Raw genomic sequence first — 13,274 nt, forward strand, 5'->3', positions numbered from 1 at the left:
TAGAAGTTACGTATTGCTGGTAAGAAAGAATCAGCTGAGGTGCTTGTCTGAATGACTGACTGAAAGGACATTTAAATATGCAATAATAGAAACATGTTCAAAATACAAAAAGAATGAAGTCTTATTGCAGCAATGGATGGACCTAGATGACACTAAGGATGGATAAAGGAGCCAGACGCAAGGACTAATATCACATGGAGTTGTTCAAAAAGTGTCACTTGACATGGAGTATTAACATCAATTGAAGGAATATGTTAGTAAATACAGGGAGGTAGGACTAGTTTGCAGTATTGGAATAGTGCAGTGAACAATGCAAGCTGTATTAATCTGCTGCACTGAACAGCAGTAATTGAATCCAATTAATGTGTGTGTGTGTGTGTGTGTGTGTGTGTGTGTGTGTGTAAAATGTTACAAAATAAAAGGTTAAAAATAAAAATTTAGGGCTGGAGAGATGGCTCCCAGCGGTTAAGAGCACCTGATCTACTCTTCCAGAGGTCCTGAGTTCAATTCCCAGCAACCTCATGGTGGTCACAAACATCTGTAATGAGATCTGATGCCCTCTTCTGGTGTGTCTGAAGACAGCTACAGTGTACTTTGTATATAATAAAATGAATAAATCTTTAAAAAATAAAATGTAATAAGTTTTTTTGGGGAGGGGTGTTTAGTTGGTAGAGTGCTTACTTTAGCAGGGCACTAAAGCTCTGAGTTCAAATCCTAGAACCATTAAATTGGACATTATGGCCCAGGCCTGTAATCCTAGCATTTGGGAAGTGGAGATGGCAAAATCAGTTTAAGGTCATTTCAGCTACATAACAAAGTTCGAGGCCAGCCTGGGCTACATGAGTGTCCATGAGTGAACACAATCATGTCCCATGCCAATGTTCTATTTAATTGACCACATATGCAGGGAAAGCCTACAGAGCCTAATTATTTAACAATAGGCCATACCATATGAGGTTAAGTAGATTCTATGATTATTCCTGGTTTACCTTCTATTGCTGTGATAAAACCCCAGGACCAAAAACAACCTTCTGAGGAAAGAGTTTATTAGCTTATAGTTTATATATAGTCTATGTTGTGGGGAAATTAGGGCAGGAACTGGAAGCAAGAGACCAAGGAGGAATATAGGCATACTGGGCTTGTTCCCATGGCCTGCTTTTCTTATACAACCATGGGATGCCTCTGCCCATAGTGTGGTGGGCTTTGGGACATCAATCATTCTTCAAGAAAATGCCCTACACACTTGCCTACAGGCCCAATCAATCATACGTTTTTCTTTAAAAACTAATTTATTTAACTAATTTATGTGTATAGGTGTTCTGCTTAGCATGTGTATCTGTGCACAATGCTCATAGAGTGCCCGTGGAGACCTGAACAGGTGTCACGTCCCCAACTGGGGTTACAGATGGTTGTGCACTGTCATGAGGTGCTGGAAATTAAACTTGGGTCCTCTGGAAGAACAATCTGCCATTTAGCCCTGGAGGCATTTGTCTCAATTGAGGTTTTCTCTTACAGACAACTCTAAATTATTAAATTGATGGTATTAAATTGTCTAAAGAACTAACCAGGAGAAGATGTTCATGCAATAATGAACTCACTAACAATGCATTTCTCATACACTCCCCACGTTTGTTATACTATTCTGTGCTTCTAAGTGGCATTTGCTGCTTATTTTGTATAGTATTCAATTCAGCAAAATTTTTAATGTCATAAAAGATTTGGTTACTTATTTGGATTTGGAATGATACTCTTTTTTTTCCAGTAACAAGTGTGTTAAAATGTAGACATCCATCAATGACTGTTTTCATTGAGTCAGTCAATCCTCTTTCTCTGTCTCTCTGTCTCTCTCGTCTTTCTGTCTATCTCTCTCTCCCTGTCTCTCTTTTGCTTGTGTGCGTGCACTGGTGCACGACACATATTATAGACGTTCTCTCTCTCTGTCTCTCTCTCTCTGTCTCTCCGTTATGTGTCGTGCACTGGTGTCGCTATAATATAGATATAGATGTCTCTCTCTCTCTCTCTCTCTCTCTCTCTCTCTCTCTCTCTCTCTCTCTCCCCGCTTATGTGTGCGTGGCACTGGAGCGCATGTCGCTTCCTAAACACGTTCTCTCTCTCTCTCTCTCTCTCTCTCTCTCTCTCTCTCTCTCTCTCTCTCTCTCTCCCTTATGTGTCGTGCACTGGTGCTGCATGTCGCTTATAGACGTTCTCTCTCTCTCTCTCTCTCTCTCTCTCTCCGCTTATGTGTGCGTGCACTGGTGTGCTCATGTCGTATTATAGACATGTGGGTGTGCATGTGCTGTGGAGTGCTTATGGAGGTCAGAGGACAAGTTGCCATAGTTGGTTTTCTCCTTCTACCATTCAGGTCCCACGAGTGAGCTCATGGCATCAGGTCTGGGTACAGGTGCCTATACCTACTGAGCCATCTTATCAGTCCCTATCCACCTTTCCTGAGCAGGGCCTCTTCATAGTCTGAAGCTTGTCAAGTAGTCTAGGCTGGCTGGCAAGAGTGAATGGCTGGGGCAAGCCAACCCTAGGATCTACCTGACTGCCTCTGCAGCACTGGGGTTCCAAATGCATACCATCACACATGAGCCCAGTTTAAAACTTGGGTTCCAGGGTTGGGGATTTAGCTCAGTGGTAGAGCGCTTGCCTATAAACGAAGGCCCTGGGTTCGGTCCCCAGCTCCGAAAAAAAAAAAAAAAAAAAAACTTGGGTTCTTGGGAAGGAACTCAGGCCTTCATGTTTGCCAGACATGTACTTTGTTGACAGCCATTTGTTCGGGTGCGAAGTTAGTATTTTTGAAGACTTATTTTGGTCTTATCAAGCTCTTTGACTATTGTCCAGTAGGGAGGTAGGGAGGGCTGTTGTAAAGATGGGGCAATCAGCAGCAGCCAGTACATGAAAAGTGGGTTGCTGTGCACATTACGGCGTCACCAGCCTTCCTAATGCATTTGCTGGGATACGATGATCAAGTATTCTTGTTAAATTAACATCTCTTCGGTTCTGTTTTTCTTGACTTTTACTCTAGATCCTACTGCCTTGATGTCTAATTCAAAGATGAGCATATTCCTTCCTTCCTTCCATCTATCTATCTATCTATCTATCTATCTATCTATCTATCTATCATCTATCATCTATCTATGTATGTATGTATATATGGTTTGAGACAGTATCCTGCTGTATAGCACAGGTTGTCCTAGAACTAGCCATGCCAACCATGCTATCCTCAAATTCACAGAGGTCTTTCTGCCTCTGCTCCCCCTTGTTGAGTGCTGGGATTAAAGGTATATGCCACCACACCCTTGCTACTATTTTTAAAAACTTTGTTTTATACGTATGGGTATTTTGTCTGTGGCTATGTATGTGTATAGTACCTAAGTAGGCCAGAAGTAGGTGACAGAACTCATGGAAGTAGCATTACGGACCTGGTGAGCTGCTGTGTGGGTGCTGGGACTGGAACCTGGGTCCTTGCAAGAGTATTGGGTGGTTTTGTTTAGCTATCTCTCAGCTCCAAAGATTAATAAACATGGAAGCTCAAGTAAGTTGCCATTCTGAGTAAGCCATGCCTGTGCTAGCAAGGATGAGTTGTAAGACTAAAATACAGGTAGAAACATTGAGAAAATCCATGGAAGAAGTGATAAGGAAATACTTAACCAACGAGGAGGTCATCCAGTGCAGAAGTTGGTTTTTAAGATTATTGATATAAATTATCTGGTTACTCATTTCCTCCCTCCTTCCTTCCCTCTCTGCCTGCTGGCCTGCCTGCCTGTCTGCCTTCTTACACAGTGTCTTAGTTAGGATTTATGCAGTTACGAAAAGCACACTTGGGAGGAAAGGGTTTATTTTATTTTTTTACAATATAGACAGGGAAGTCTGGAGCTGATAGAGAAGCCATAGAGGATCCTTGCTTGCTGGCTTGCTCCTTATGGCTTGGATTAGCCCATTTTCTCTTGTATCACGGGATCTCGTACCCAAGGGTGGCTCCACTCACAATGGGCTAAGCCCTGAACATCAACTATCAATCATGAAAACGTCCTCCACATTCACCTATAGAACAATCCTATCGGGGCATCTCTCAATAAAGATTATTTCTTCCAAATGGCTCTCCATTGTGTCATGCTGATATGAGAATTAGCCAACACAGAGAGTTTGCTTTCTCTGTTTAGCCCCGCCTGGCCTGGCACTGTCTATGTAGACCCGGCTGGTTCTGAGCTCACAGAGTTTGCACTTGTTTCTACTTCTGCACCTGATTGTTGGGAGGTGTTTGCCACCATGCCTGGATGGCTACATTGTGAAATTAGAGTCTAAAGATTTAGACCTGGGTTATTATACCTTTTGTTAATATTAGTTTGCATTTGGCCACTGAGTTGAACAATGAAAACTGACAAATTCTCACTTTATTTCAGGGAATGCAGCCTCATCTCCAGGCTTTGCTGTCACTGTATAAGTTCTTCGCTCCTACCCTGATTTCTGTATCTTTGCCTGTAAGGAAGAAGGTAAGGGATTACCAAGGGAGAAGTCCTACAGAGATGGAATCCATTTTGTTTATTTGGTTTTGTTTGGGAAAGGGTTGTGGTGTGGTGGCTCAGGCTGGCCTGTAACTCATCTTCCTTCCTTGGCTTCCCAAGTGCTGAGACTGCAAGTTTGCACCACAGCCTTGGCAAAATACATTGTTCTTCATGGAGTTAATTTAAAGATTTGAACTAAAGTATTAAATGGATTTATAAGAATGTAAATATTTATAATTAATATGCATTCAGTTAATAGTTTTGAACTCAATTGCTCTGATTCCTGAGTACCTAATCCTCTTTGTTTTACCTAAATTTATAGATCTTTTTTAATAATTCAAAAAATCTATGGACTCCAGCTCTCCTTGCTGTGAAGCTAAGGAACCAAGGAATTTTTCCAGAACCTCTACTTCAATTAGGTCCCACTCCCGGCCATTCTCTAAAAAGAGTAAGTAATGTAAAGTACCAAAGGACTTGTGGCTTTAAAATAGTAACTATTCAGATGGTGGTGAGAGACATTTACTTAGATTTTGACAATCTAGTATTCTATGAAAACCACATCCAGTCTCCCATTAAGTGAAACATCTTAACAACTGATTTTACAGATTTATTTACTTTTTATCTATTATTTTTGAGATTGTATATTTCTAAAATGTAGCCTGGATGGCCTGAAACTTGCTATGTTGACTAGGCTTGGCTTCTGCCTTCTGAATGTTGGGATTAAAAGAGTGTGCCACCGTATCTGACTTGCTGCTTTTACCTTTTTTAGATTGTCATTTTAGTACATTGATAAATTATTGTATAATTTTTTTCTCCTTTAGAAATGGAATTATCACTCAGTTATACCAGCGGTAAATTCTGCTAAGAAAGAATGCAGAGAAAAGATGAGTCTTTTTGATTATCTCAGCAATGATAGATCACTTCCAGTAGACCAACTTCAAAGTTTCCCTCAGCTTTTAGAGAACATTCACTGCTTAGAGGTATGTGACTGGAGCAGGTGCTAATTCGGGTTTTCTGTTTGATCTGGAGAGCCTCTTTTTTTTAGGTACTTGGGATCAAACTCAGCCTTAATACATGCCAAGGAACTGAGCCTTCTCTCAGGCCTACCCTTCATTCTTGTTGTATATTTCCTATATACTGTTTTACTTCTTGCTGTGATGTTCATTTCCTACAGTAACTGGTGACTTCTTCCATCTTCACAGCTGCCTTCTCAGATGAGCTCAGTGCTAAACAGCTCTCTGCTACTTCACTATGTCAACTGTGTCAAAGATGAGTCAATCTTACTCAGGCTTTCTTATTGGCTGAGTCAAACATTACAAGAAGGTAAGAATTGATGCTCTACAGCATTAGGTAAATTAGAGTCGAAGACGATAGTAAACACATTCCTTATACTAAATTACAAATTATTACAAATTATATATATATATATATATATGTTGTAGTCACTTCTCTAGTAATCCTATATCCTGAACATGAATACTTGTGGTGTTATCATTTTAAGACAATAAAAATGGAGTGATGTTAAGCAAACACTGCTACATGAGCATCAGAATTTGTCAGATGACTGACCTTAATCTCAGAGATCTTCTTTTTATTCCTAGGAACAGGCAAGAATGATTAGGTTAATGTTAAGCCATCTGAGAGAAAATCAATTTACAAGACAGAATATCATCTTTTTATTTTATAGTAGACTTGATTCTTTTTGGTGACCAACATGGTCATGTGTACCAAATCAAGTCCTGCCTCTAATAGCCCATTGGTTATTAGCAGTTTTTTTAATTAGAGAGCTCAAGGAAGTGACTATGAAGAGGCTTTCATGTGCACCCTAGTAAAGCCTGATCACTTTATTGCCATTTTTCTCTTGGAATTTTGCTGATTATCATAAGTATTTATTTCTTGGATAAGCAAGTTTTGACTATTCACATCTTTGCAATCAGTTTTAGTCTCCATAGGGGATTGTTCCTTTGATCTAGAGTCTTATCTTTATAGGATATTTGATATGATTAATTTGATTTTTAATTTGTAAGTTCTCACTACTTGTAGCTTATATTCAACTCACCCTATTTATTTTCAAGCATCTATTAATAGTCACTTGAATTCCTGTGACATGAAGGTAATATTATTCATTGTAAGTGAACTGTAAGCTTTCACCTATGTTACCATATTTGCTGGCTATCACTTCCAGATCCCTGTTCAAATCTACAATGTCACTTAGCCAGGATATTCGAATCCTACAACTTTCAATTTGTCATTTCTTTGTCACTTCAGAGTAGTCATACCTGTATTCCGTATCATTTTTATTATTGTCTGACCAGATGCTTATATTTATAATTTCTTCTCTAGAGTGTGTGTGGTATAATATGAATGATTATCAACAAGAAAAGGAGTTTATAAACTTTCTGGACATGGTCATCAGGGTGCAGTGCTTCTTACAAGTAAGGTTTTATCTGGTTTCTAGTGACCCCATCATTCTTAAGATTCATTTGGATGCTCATTGCAGTATTTTCTTATGTAGCTGACATTCTTCGTTTTTAGAGGTAGAGTCTTATGTATCACAGACAGACATACACCTGATAGTTTGCAATATTGGGGATCAAACCAAGGGCCTTGTGAATACTAAGCAAGCAGTCTACCAACGGAACTGTACTCTAAGCCTTGGTACCTGCTGTCATCAATTTTTATTTTTATTTACTAATTTTCCTTATTCTTGGCATATTTTAAAAATAGTATTTTCTCAAAATGAAATTTAGAGAGCCAAGTTGCACTGGTGTTTATTTTTATACTATTATATTTGAAGAAGGAATACGTTTAAAATTTTAAATACAATGGAAATTTCTATAAGTTTAAGAAAACAAATGGTTTGATGCATTCAATTAATTGAATTATCCAGGAATATAAGTCTTAGAGGGTTACTACCGTATAAGGTTGGGGCAAGTGCTGTCAATCTGACCAAGGGCCTTGTGTGTACTAGGTGAGCCCTTATTCTACCACTGCTCCATATCCTCAGCCTGTGAATTGTGTTTTAATTAATTAATTAATCCTTTGACAGAGCCTCGTTAGCCCAGGCTGGCCCAAGAATGACTCTGAACTCCTGATCAGATCATCCTGTCTCCACACCTTGAAATCTGGGATTGCAGGAGTGCATGACCACATCCAGTTTAGGTGGTTCTGCATATTAGGCAAGCACCCTGACTGAGCTCCGGTTTCAGCCCATGACTTATATTTTTAAAAGCTACAAACATTTCAGAGTGTGTCATATGTCCTAGCAGGTGTATTTTTTATCCTGTCATGTATTGACATTGCTTAGATGCCCTCACGCATCTGAAACAACTATAGCACAAAATAAAATGGTTGTTAGAGCCTTCGTGATTCTATACAAGGTTTTATGATCACCATGTATTTCAGGAGGGATTTTACTCCTGTGAGGCATTCCTGTATAAAAGCCTGCCTCTCTGGGATGGCTTCTCTTGTCGGTCACAGTTCCTTAAGCTTCTGGCCTGGATTCCATTCAGTAGCTTCTCTGGTATGTACCATGAAAACTTATCGCCACTTTTTTTTTTTAAGATTTATTTATTTTATATATATGAGTACACTGTATTCAGACACACCAGAAGAGGGCATCAAATGTCATTTCAAATGGTTGTGAGCCACCATGAGGTTGCTGGGAATTGAACTCAAAACCTCTGGAAGAGCAGTCAGTGCTCTCAACCCCTCAGCCATCTCTCCAGCTCCAGTAACTTTTATTTGGCTGTGATTTAATACCATGCCTGAGACAATTTAAGAGTTTGTTTTACAACTTGGTTTACAGTTCCAGCGTGTTAGAATCCACGGCAGTAAAGCATAGAGGTAGGCTGGGAATATAAGTAAGGGATCGCTTCTTAAAGCATAAGGATGATGCAGAGAGTGGCTTAGAAGTGGCCTAGGCTTTGAAGCCTTGAAGCCCACCTCCACTGACGTATTTCCGTCAGCAAGCTGAAGATTTTGAAACCACTTGAATATCGCCACCATTTGGGGACCAAGCATTTGAACTCAGCTTACGGGAGACATTTTTACTGAAACCACCAGAACTTGAACTTATTTGATTCAGTGTAATATAAGAAGATTAAAGATTTTTGAATATTCCTTTTATCTTCTATTTCCTAGAGATGAAGCCACTTCTTGATCATCTAGCACCTCTCTTCTTTACATCATCCATTTATTTCAAGGTAAAAAAACTGAACAAAACATATCTGAGTCATACTCAGGAAAAAACATACTTCTGTTAACTATGTTCTATAATTCCAAAGTGGAATTCTGGCAGGATTTTCTATTTTCCCTTTTGTAATTTTGACATTTGTCTTTCTCTGTCTCTGTGTCTCTGTCTCTGTCTCCTCTCTCTCTCTCTCTCTCTCTCTCTCTCTCTCTCTCTCTCTCTCTCTCTCTGTGTGTGTGTGTGTGTGTGCTGCGTGTGTGCATGTGTGTTTGTGCACATACACCACATGTGTTTGTCGTGGCTTGGGATTTTACCTGCCCTCCTTCCCTTCCCTCCAGTTTTTCCTTCCTTTCTTCTTCTTTCTCCTCTTCTTCCCTTTCAGTCCAAGGGTTTGCTAGGTATTGTAGCTTAGACTTGCCTGGGATTTGGTCCATGGACAGGCTGGAATAGCAGCAGCCCTTCTGGCCCTTGCTCTCCCAGCGCTGATAGCATGAGAGCACGGTGTCTCACTCCACCTAGCCACTGCATTTACTTTGTAACTATTCCATATTATGGAAATTAAAGTGGATAGAACTTCCTGATTTGAAAGCTTGGTCACACACTTTTCCTGAACTTTTTATAGTAGTAAGCAGCGAAAAACATGTCAAATGCATATTAACAATGAGCAAACCCACTGAGAAATACTCAACTGTATATGAAGTTTTTTATTTATGCCTTTGTGCCTGGATTAAATGCATTGTCCTTAACTCCCCATCACTAACAGTGCATCAGTATCACACTTAAGAACTAACAGCCCTTCCTCCTGGAGTCATTTAACTGTGAGCAAGGATTTGATACTTTTCTGAAAATTTGAACAGAGTTTTACAAGGGATTAAGCCACTGATTCCAACTGACCCTAATTGACCCAGACAAAAAAACAGAACTATAAATACTATTGTTTATATCAACTGATATCCATAAGTGTTGTGCTCAACATTTACAGTGAATATTCATTTTAAAAGGTTGCTTTCAACCTCTATAGTTGCTGCTTTAAGCAAATTATGCCCATGCGTTGTTCTGGGTCAGGGACTTGGAAATTACATAATTTAAGATTACAGCTATGCACTAGCATACGATTTAAAAGATGATTCTGTGGGAAATTCAGGGCCAGCAGGGTCGATTGGAACATTGTTCATAAAGGCAGGTTAAACAAACAAACCAGGTACACAGTAGCTAGCAATCTCAAACGACCTCAAGGTATAGAATTAACTCTGGCTATAAAATCCAGCCAAAGTTCCAGTCTCTTAGAATATAATGAATGATATTTTTATCGCAATGCATTGCTAGAGTTTTGAACATAATACTTATGTTAGTACATTTCATAAATATACTAATTATTAATATTATACTATATATCATAATATACTAATTTCTCTTTTGAAAGTTTTTTGGGAGTTAAGGATGTGAGGTTGAAACAGGGTCTACCTATGTAGCCCAGGTCTCCCTGGAACTCAGGATAACCTTTAACCTGCATCTGTCTTCTTAACTTAGTTTTCCAGGCACTAGGATTAGGGATGTGAGCCACGATGCTCTAATTATTTTTAACAATTGTAGGATGCAATAGTGACCAAAGCCAACCAAATTCCTTGAGTCACTTTCTTATCGAATACCTGTTTTCCTTTGAAAGCAGTGATGATAGAATATTTCTTTAGTTTGCCTCTCACATTACTCACTGTTGACTGCATTTACAGGAAAAATAAGTTGTTCTGGTTAGTATTTCTCATAATTCATTGCATGTCACTTTATCGCCTATCACATTAACTATTAACTTGAATTTACAAATTGTATTACTTGTAACTTACTACTATATGAATACTGTTATTCAAATGAAAATACCAGTTATCCCAGCTACTAAACTTTCAGAGACTATTTCGAAAAATAAAATCTCTTACAATTCTTTCCTAATCTTCTAGTTGAGTTCTTTTCAAAAATGTCCACTCATGCCAGCAGTTTAAAGAGCCCCTTAGCTGTGGATGTTCTGGTGAGCTGTAGGCAGGTGTTATTTGTGTAGGTCAGGGGCTGATAGCAATTATTCATGATTCAACCTGCTGTGCATGGACCCATTTATTTGTCCATCTATCTCTTCATGTCTAAGAGTAGAGGAAGGAGGTGGGAGGAGGGACAGAAGGAGGAAAGGAAACAGAAAATGAGTCAAGGATAGAGAGCAGTTTTTAATTTTGAGGCCCAGACTGAGACTTACTGAAGATAGTTAAGGAATGTGAATGAGGCCTGGGGAATGCAGGGGAAAAAGTCTGAGAACTCAGAGATTAGAAATGTTTTCCAGAATTATAGAAGATTAATCATTATAACCAGCAGAAAGGAAATAGCTTGTACTTAGAGACCACAAAGAAAAAGCGTGGAAAACTCTTACTGGTAGCAACTTGAGATGATCTCGGAGAGGACACTAGGGATGATTTTTTTCTGAGATAGAGTCTTTATGCCCAGGCTGGCATCAAACTTACTATGTACTACTCTGTTTCAACCTCTTATCTCCCTACCTCTGCCTCCTGAGTGCTGCCAATATAGATTATGCCACTGTGCATGGTCAGGACTGCTGGTTTCTTTGATGAAATAAAGGATGTTATAAAGGAGTGTGATTTAGAGAAAACTCTGTTCCTAGGCTAAGCTTGAAGTCTTGTTGCAGTATGTTCTAGAAAAAAATTGATAACATAAGCATGTGCTTGCATTCAGCTCCGTTTTGGAGACTGAGCATGTCGGAGTAGCAACTGAGTTGTAAGTGGGCCACCGCCATCTTCACGTTCTATTTCTAGTCTGTTCGGTGTAGCTACTATTTGCTTTGGATGATTTTGTTGTGTTTTGTTTTCCCTCTTCAGTGCAGTCTTCTTCAATGTCTGAAAGACTTACTGCAGAATTGGCTGTTGTGGCTCTCTACAGAAGCACAGGTGCAGCCCATGACAGACAGTCCTCTGTGAGTTAATCCTATGCCGTCCACAGAAATGTTCAACAGAAAAATGTTTGCATATGGAATCTAATATTATGGCGTGAGACTTAATTATTTTATGAAAATACGTAGAACTTTCCTGGAAATTTTTTATAGTTAATCTCCATATTTCGTTCCCATAATCCTGAAAGAAAAATCAAGTTTCTAAGTTACTATTTAGATAAACCAGAAAGCAACCCTTTTGAGTTACGTGGCACTAGGTAATATAGCAAAAAGGGAATATTGAACTTATACTGCAGCTTGTCGATATGCTAGCAATCCAGAAGACTCCACCCCTGGGTAGCTAAGAGAACTTTATAGCTTCTAGGATGAACTCAGTTTCCTTAAGGTAGACAGACCATACTTCAGTGAATAACCCTCAGAAATGTGTGGATAGCAAAAACGTGGAGTTGATGGCTTATTAAATTGAAAAAAAAAGAACATAAAGGTGAAGGGGCATAGGGAGGTAGGAAGAGTTAAAGGGAAGAGTTGGGGTGAATATGATCAAAATACATTTATGAGATTTCCATGGAATACAAAAATGCTTTAAAGTATAAATAGACAATAAAAATAATTCCAAAGATAGACGCACACACAGTACAATGTTACCAACCTCTAGTATATTACCTTTTGTTGCAACAGCAAAAGGACCTGGCGAAGGTCAAGGAGGGAAAGAGGGTTTATCTTGGCTCACAGTTGAGAATCTGTAGTCCATTGTGGTGGGGAGGGATAGTTGTGGGGCCATGAGGCAGCTGTCCATATTCTTTTGACATTTAGTAAACACAGCAAGTCATGCTTGTGTTCAGGACCCCAACCCATGAAACAGCAGTACCACCTGTATTTAGGGTGAGTCCTCCTACACCTCAGTTACCCTCGTCTCACTAATCTCTCACAGACATGACTAGAGGTTGGTTTCCATGCTGACTCTAGATCGTATCAAGTTAAGAATCAAGATTAAACACCATACTTACACATCCATCATCCAGTTTTAATAGTTATTGACTCAATGGCTTTTCTTTTTAAGAACTGTTTTTATTAGTTTTTAATAAGTGTATATGTATGATGTGTATAGTTAAATGTAGGTGCCCTTGGAGGCCAAAGGTGTTGGATTCCCCTGAAGCGAAAGTTTACTGATGATTGTGAGCCACCCACTGGATTCGAACTTGGAATACCTGGAAGAGCAGTACATTCTTTCTACTGCTCAACCATCTCTCTATCCCCAAACTGTTCTTCACGTTTTACTTTTCTCCTTGGATTATTCCCAAGGATAATTCCTGGGAACTCTAGATACCATCTCAGCTATTAAAATGGTACCATTATAATAACCAGACAGTTTCTAAAATTTTGTAACGCTTACTATTAGTCTGGCAGTGTGTTTATATATGTTACATGTACATGTACACATGATGCCATGGTATGTGGGAAGGTCAGAGGACAATACTGTGTGATTGACTCCTTCCACTGTCTATGGGTTCTGGGAGTTGATTTCATGTTGTCAGGGTTACATGACAAATGCTTTGTCCTCCTAGCCATCTCTCCAGTCCAACATATATCATTTTCATTTTATTTCATTTTTCGAGGTAGTCATATACCT

At 39.2% G+C, this 13,274-nt stretch overlaps 1 protein-coding gene across 1 annotated transcript in view; it reads left to right on the top strand.

Annotated features, from left to right (window-relative positions):
• The window catches only part of Cenpi (centromere protein I), a 44,938-nt gene that overhangs the window by 16,808 nt on the left and 14,856 nt on the right, over positions 1-13,274 (top strand). The window contains exons 2-9 of the mRNA XM_032889441.1: positions 4,407-4,496; positions 4,831-4,956; positions 5,330-5,488; positions 5,711-5,831; positions 6,852-6,943; positions 7,914-8,031; positions 8,652-8,713; positions 11,574-11,668. Of these exons, the coding sequence (XP_032745332.1) occupies positions 4,407-4,496; positions 4,831-4,956; positions 5,330-5,488; positions 5,711-5,831; positions 6,852-6,943; positions 7,914-8,031; positions 8,652-8,713; positions 11,574-11,668 (863 nt within the window). The remainder of the gene's footprint in view (positions 1-4,406; positions 4,497-4,830; positions 4,957-5,329; positions 5,489-5,710; positions 5,832-6,851; positions 6,944-7,913; positions 8,032-8,651; positions 8,714-11,573; positions 11,669-13,274) is intronic.

Source organism: Rattus rattus, chromosome X, assembly GCF_011064425.1.
Source record: "Rattus rattus isolate New Zealand chromosome X, Rrattus_CSIRO_v1, whole genome shotgun sequence".
NCBI classification, from domain to species: domain Eukaryota; kingdom Metazoa; phylum Chordata; class Mammalia; order Rodentia; family Muridae; genus Rattus; species Rattus rattus.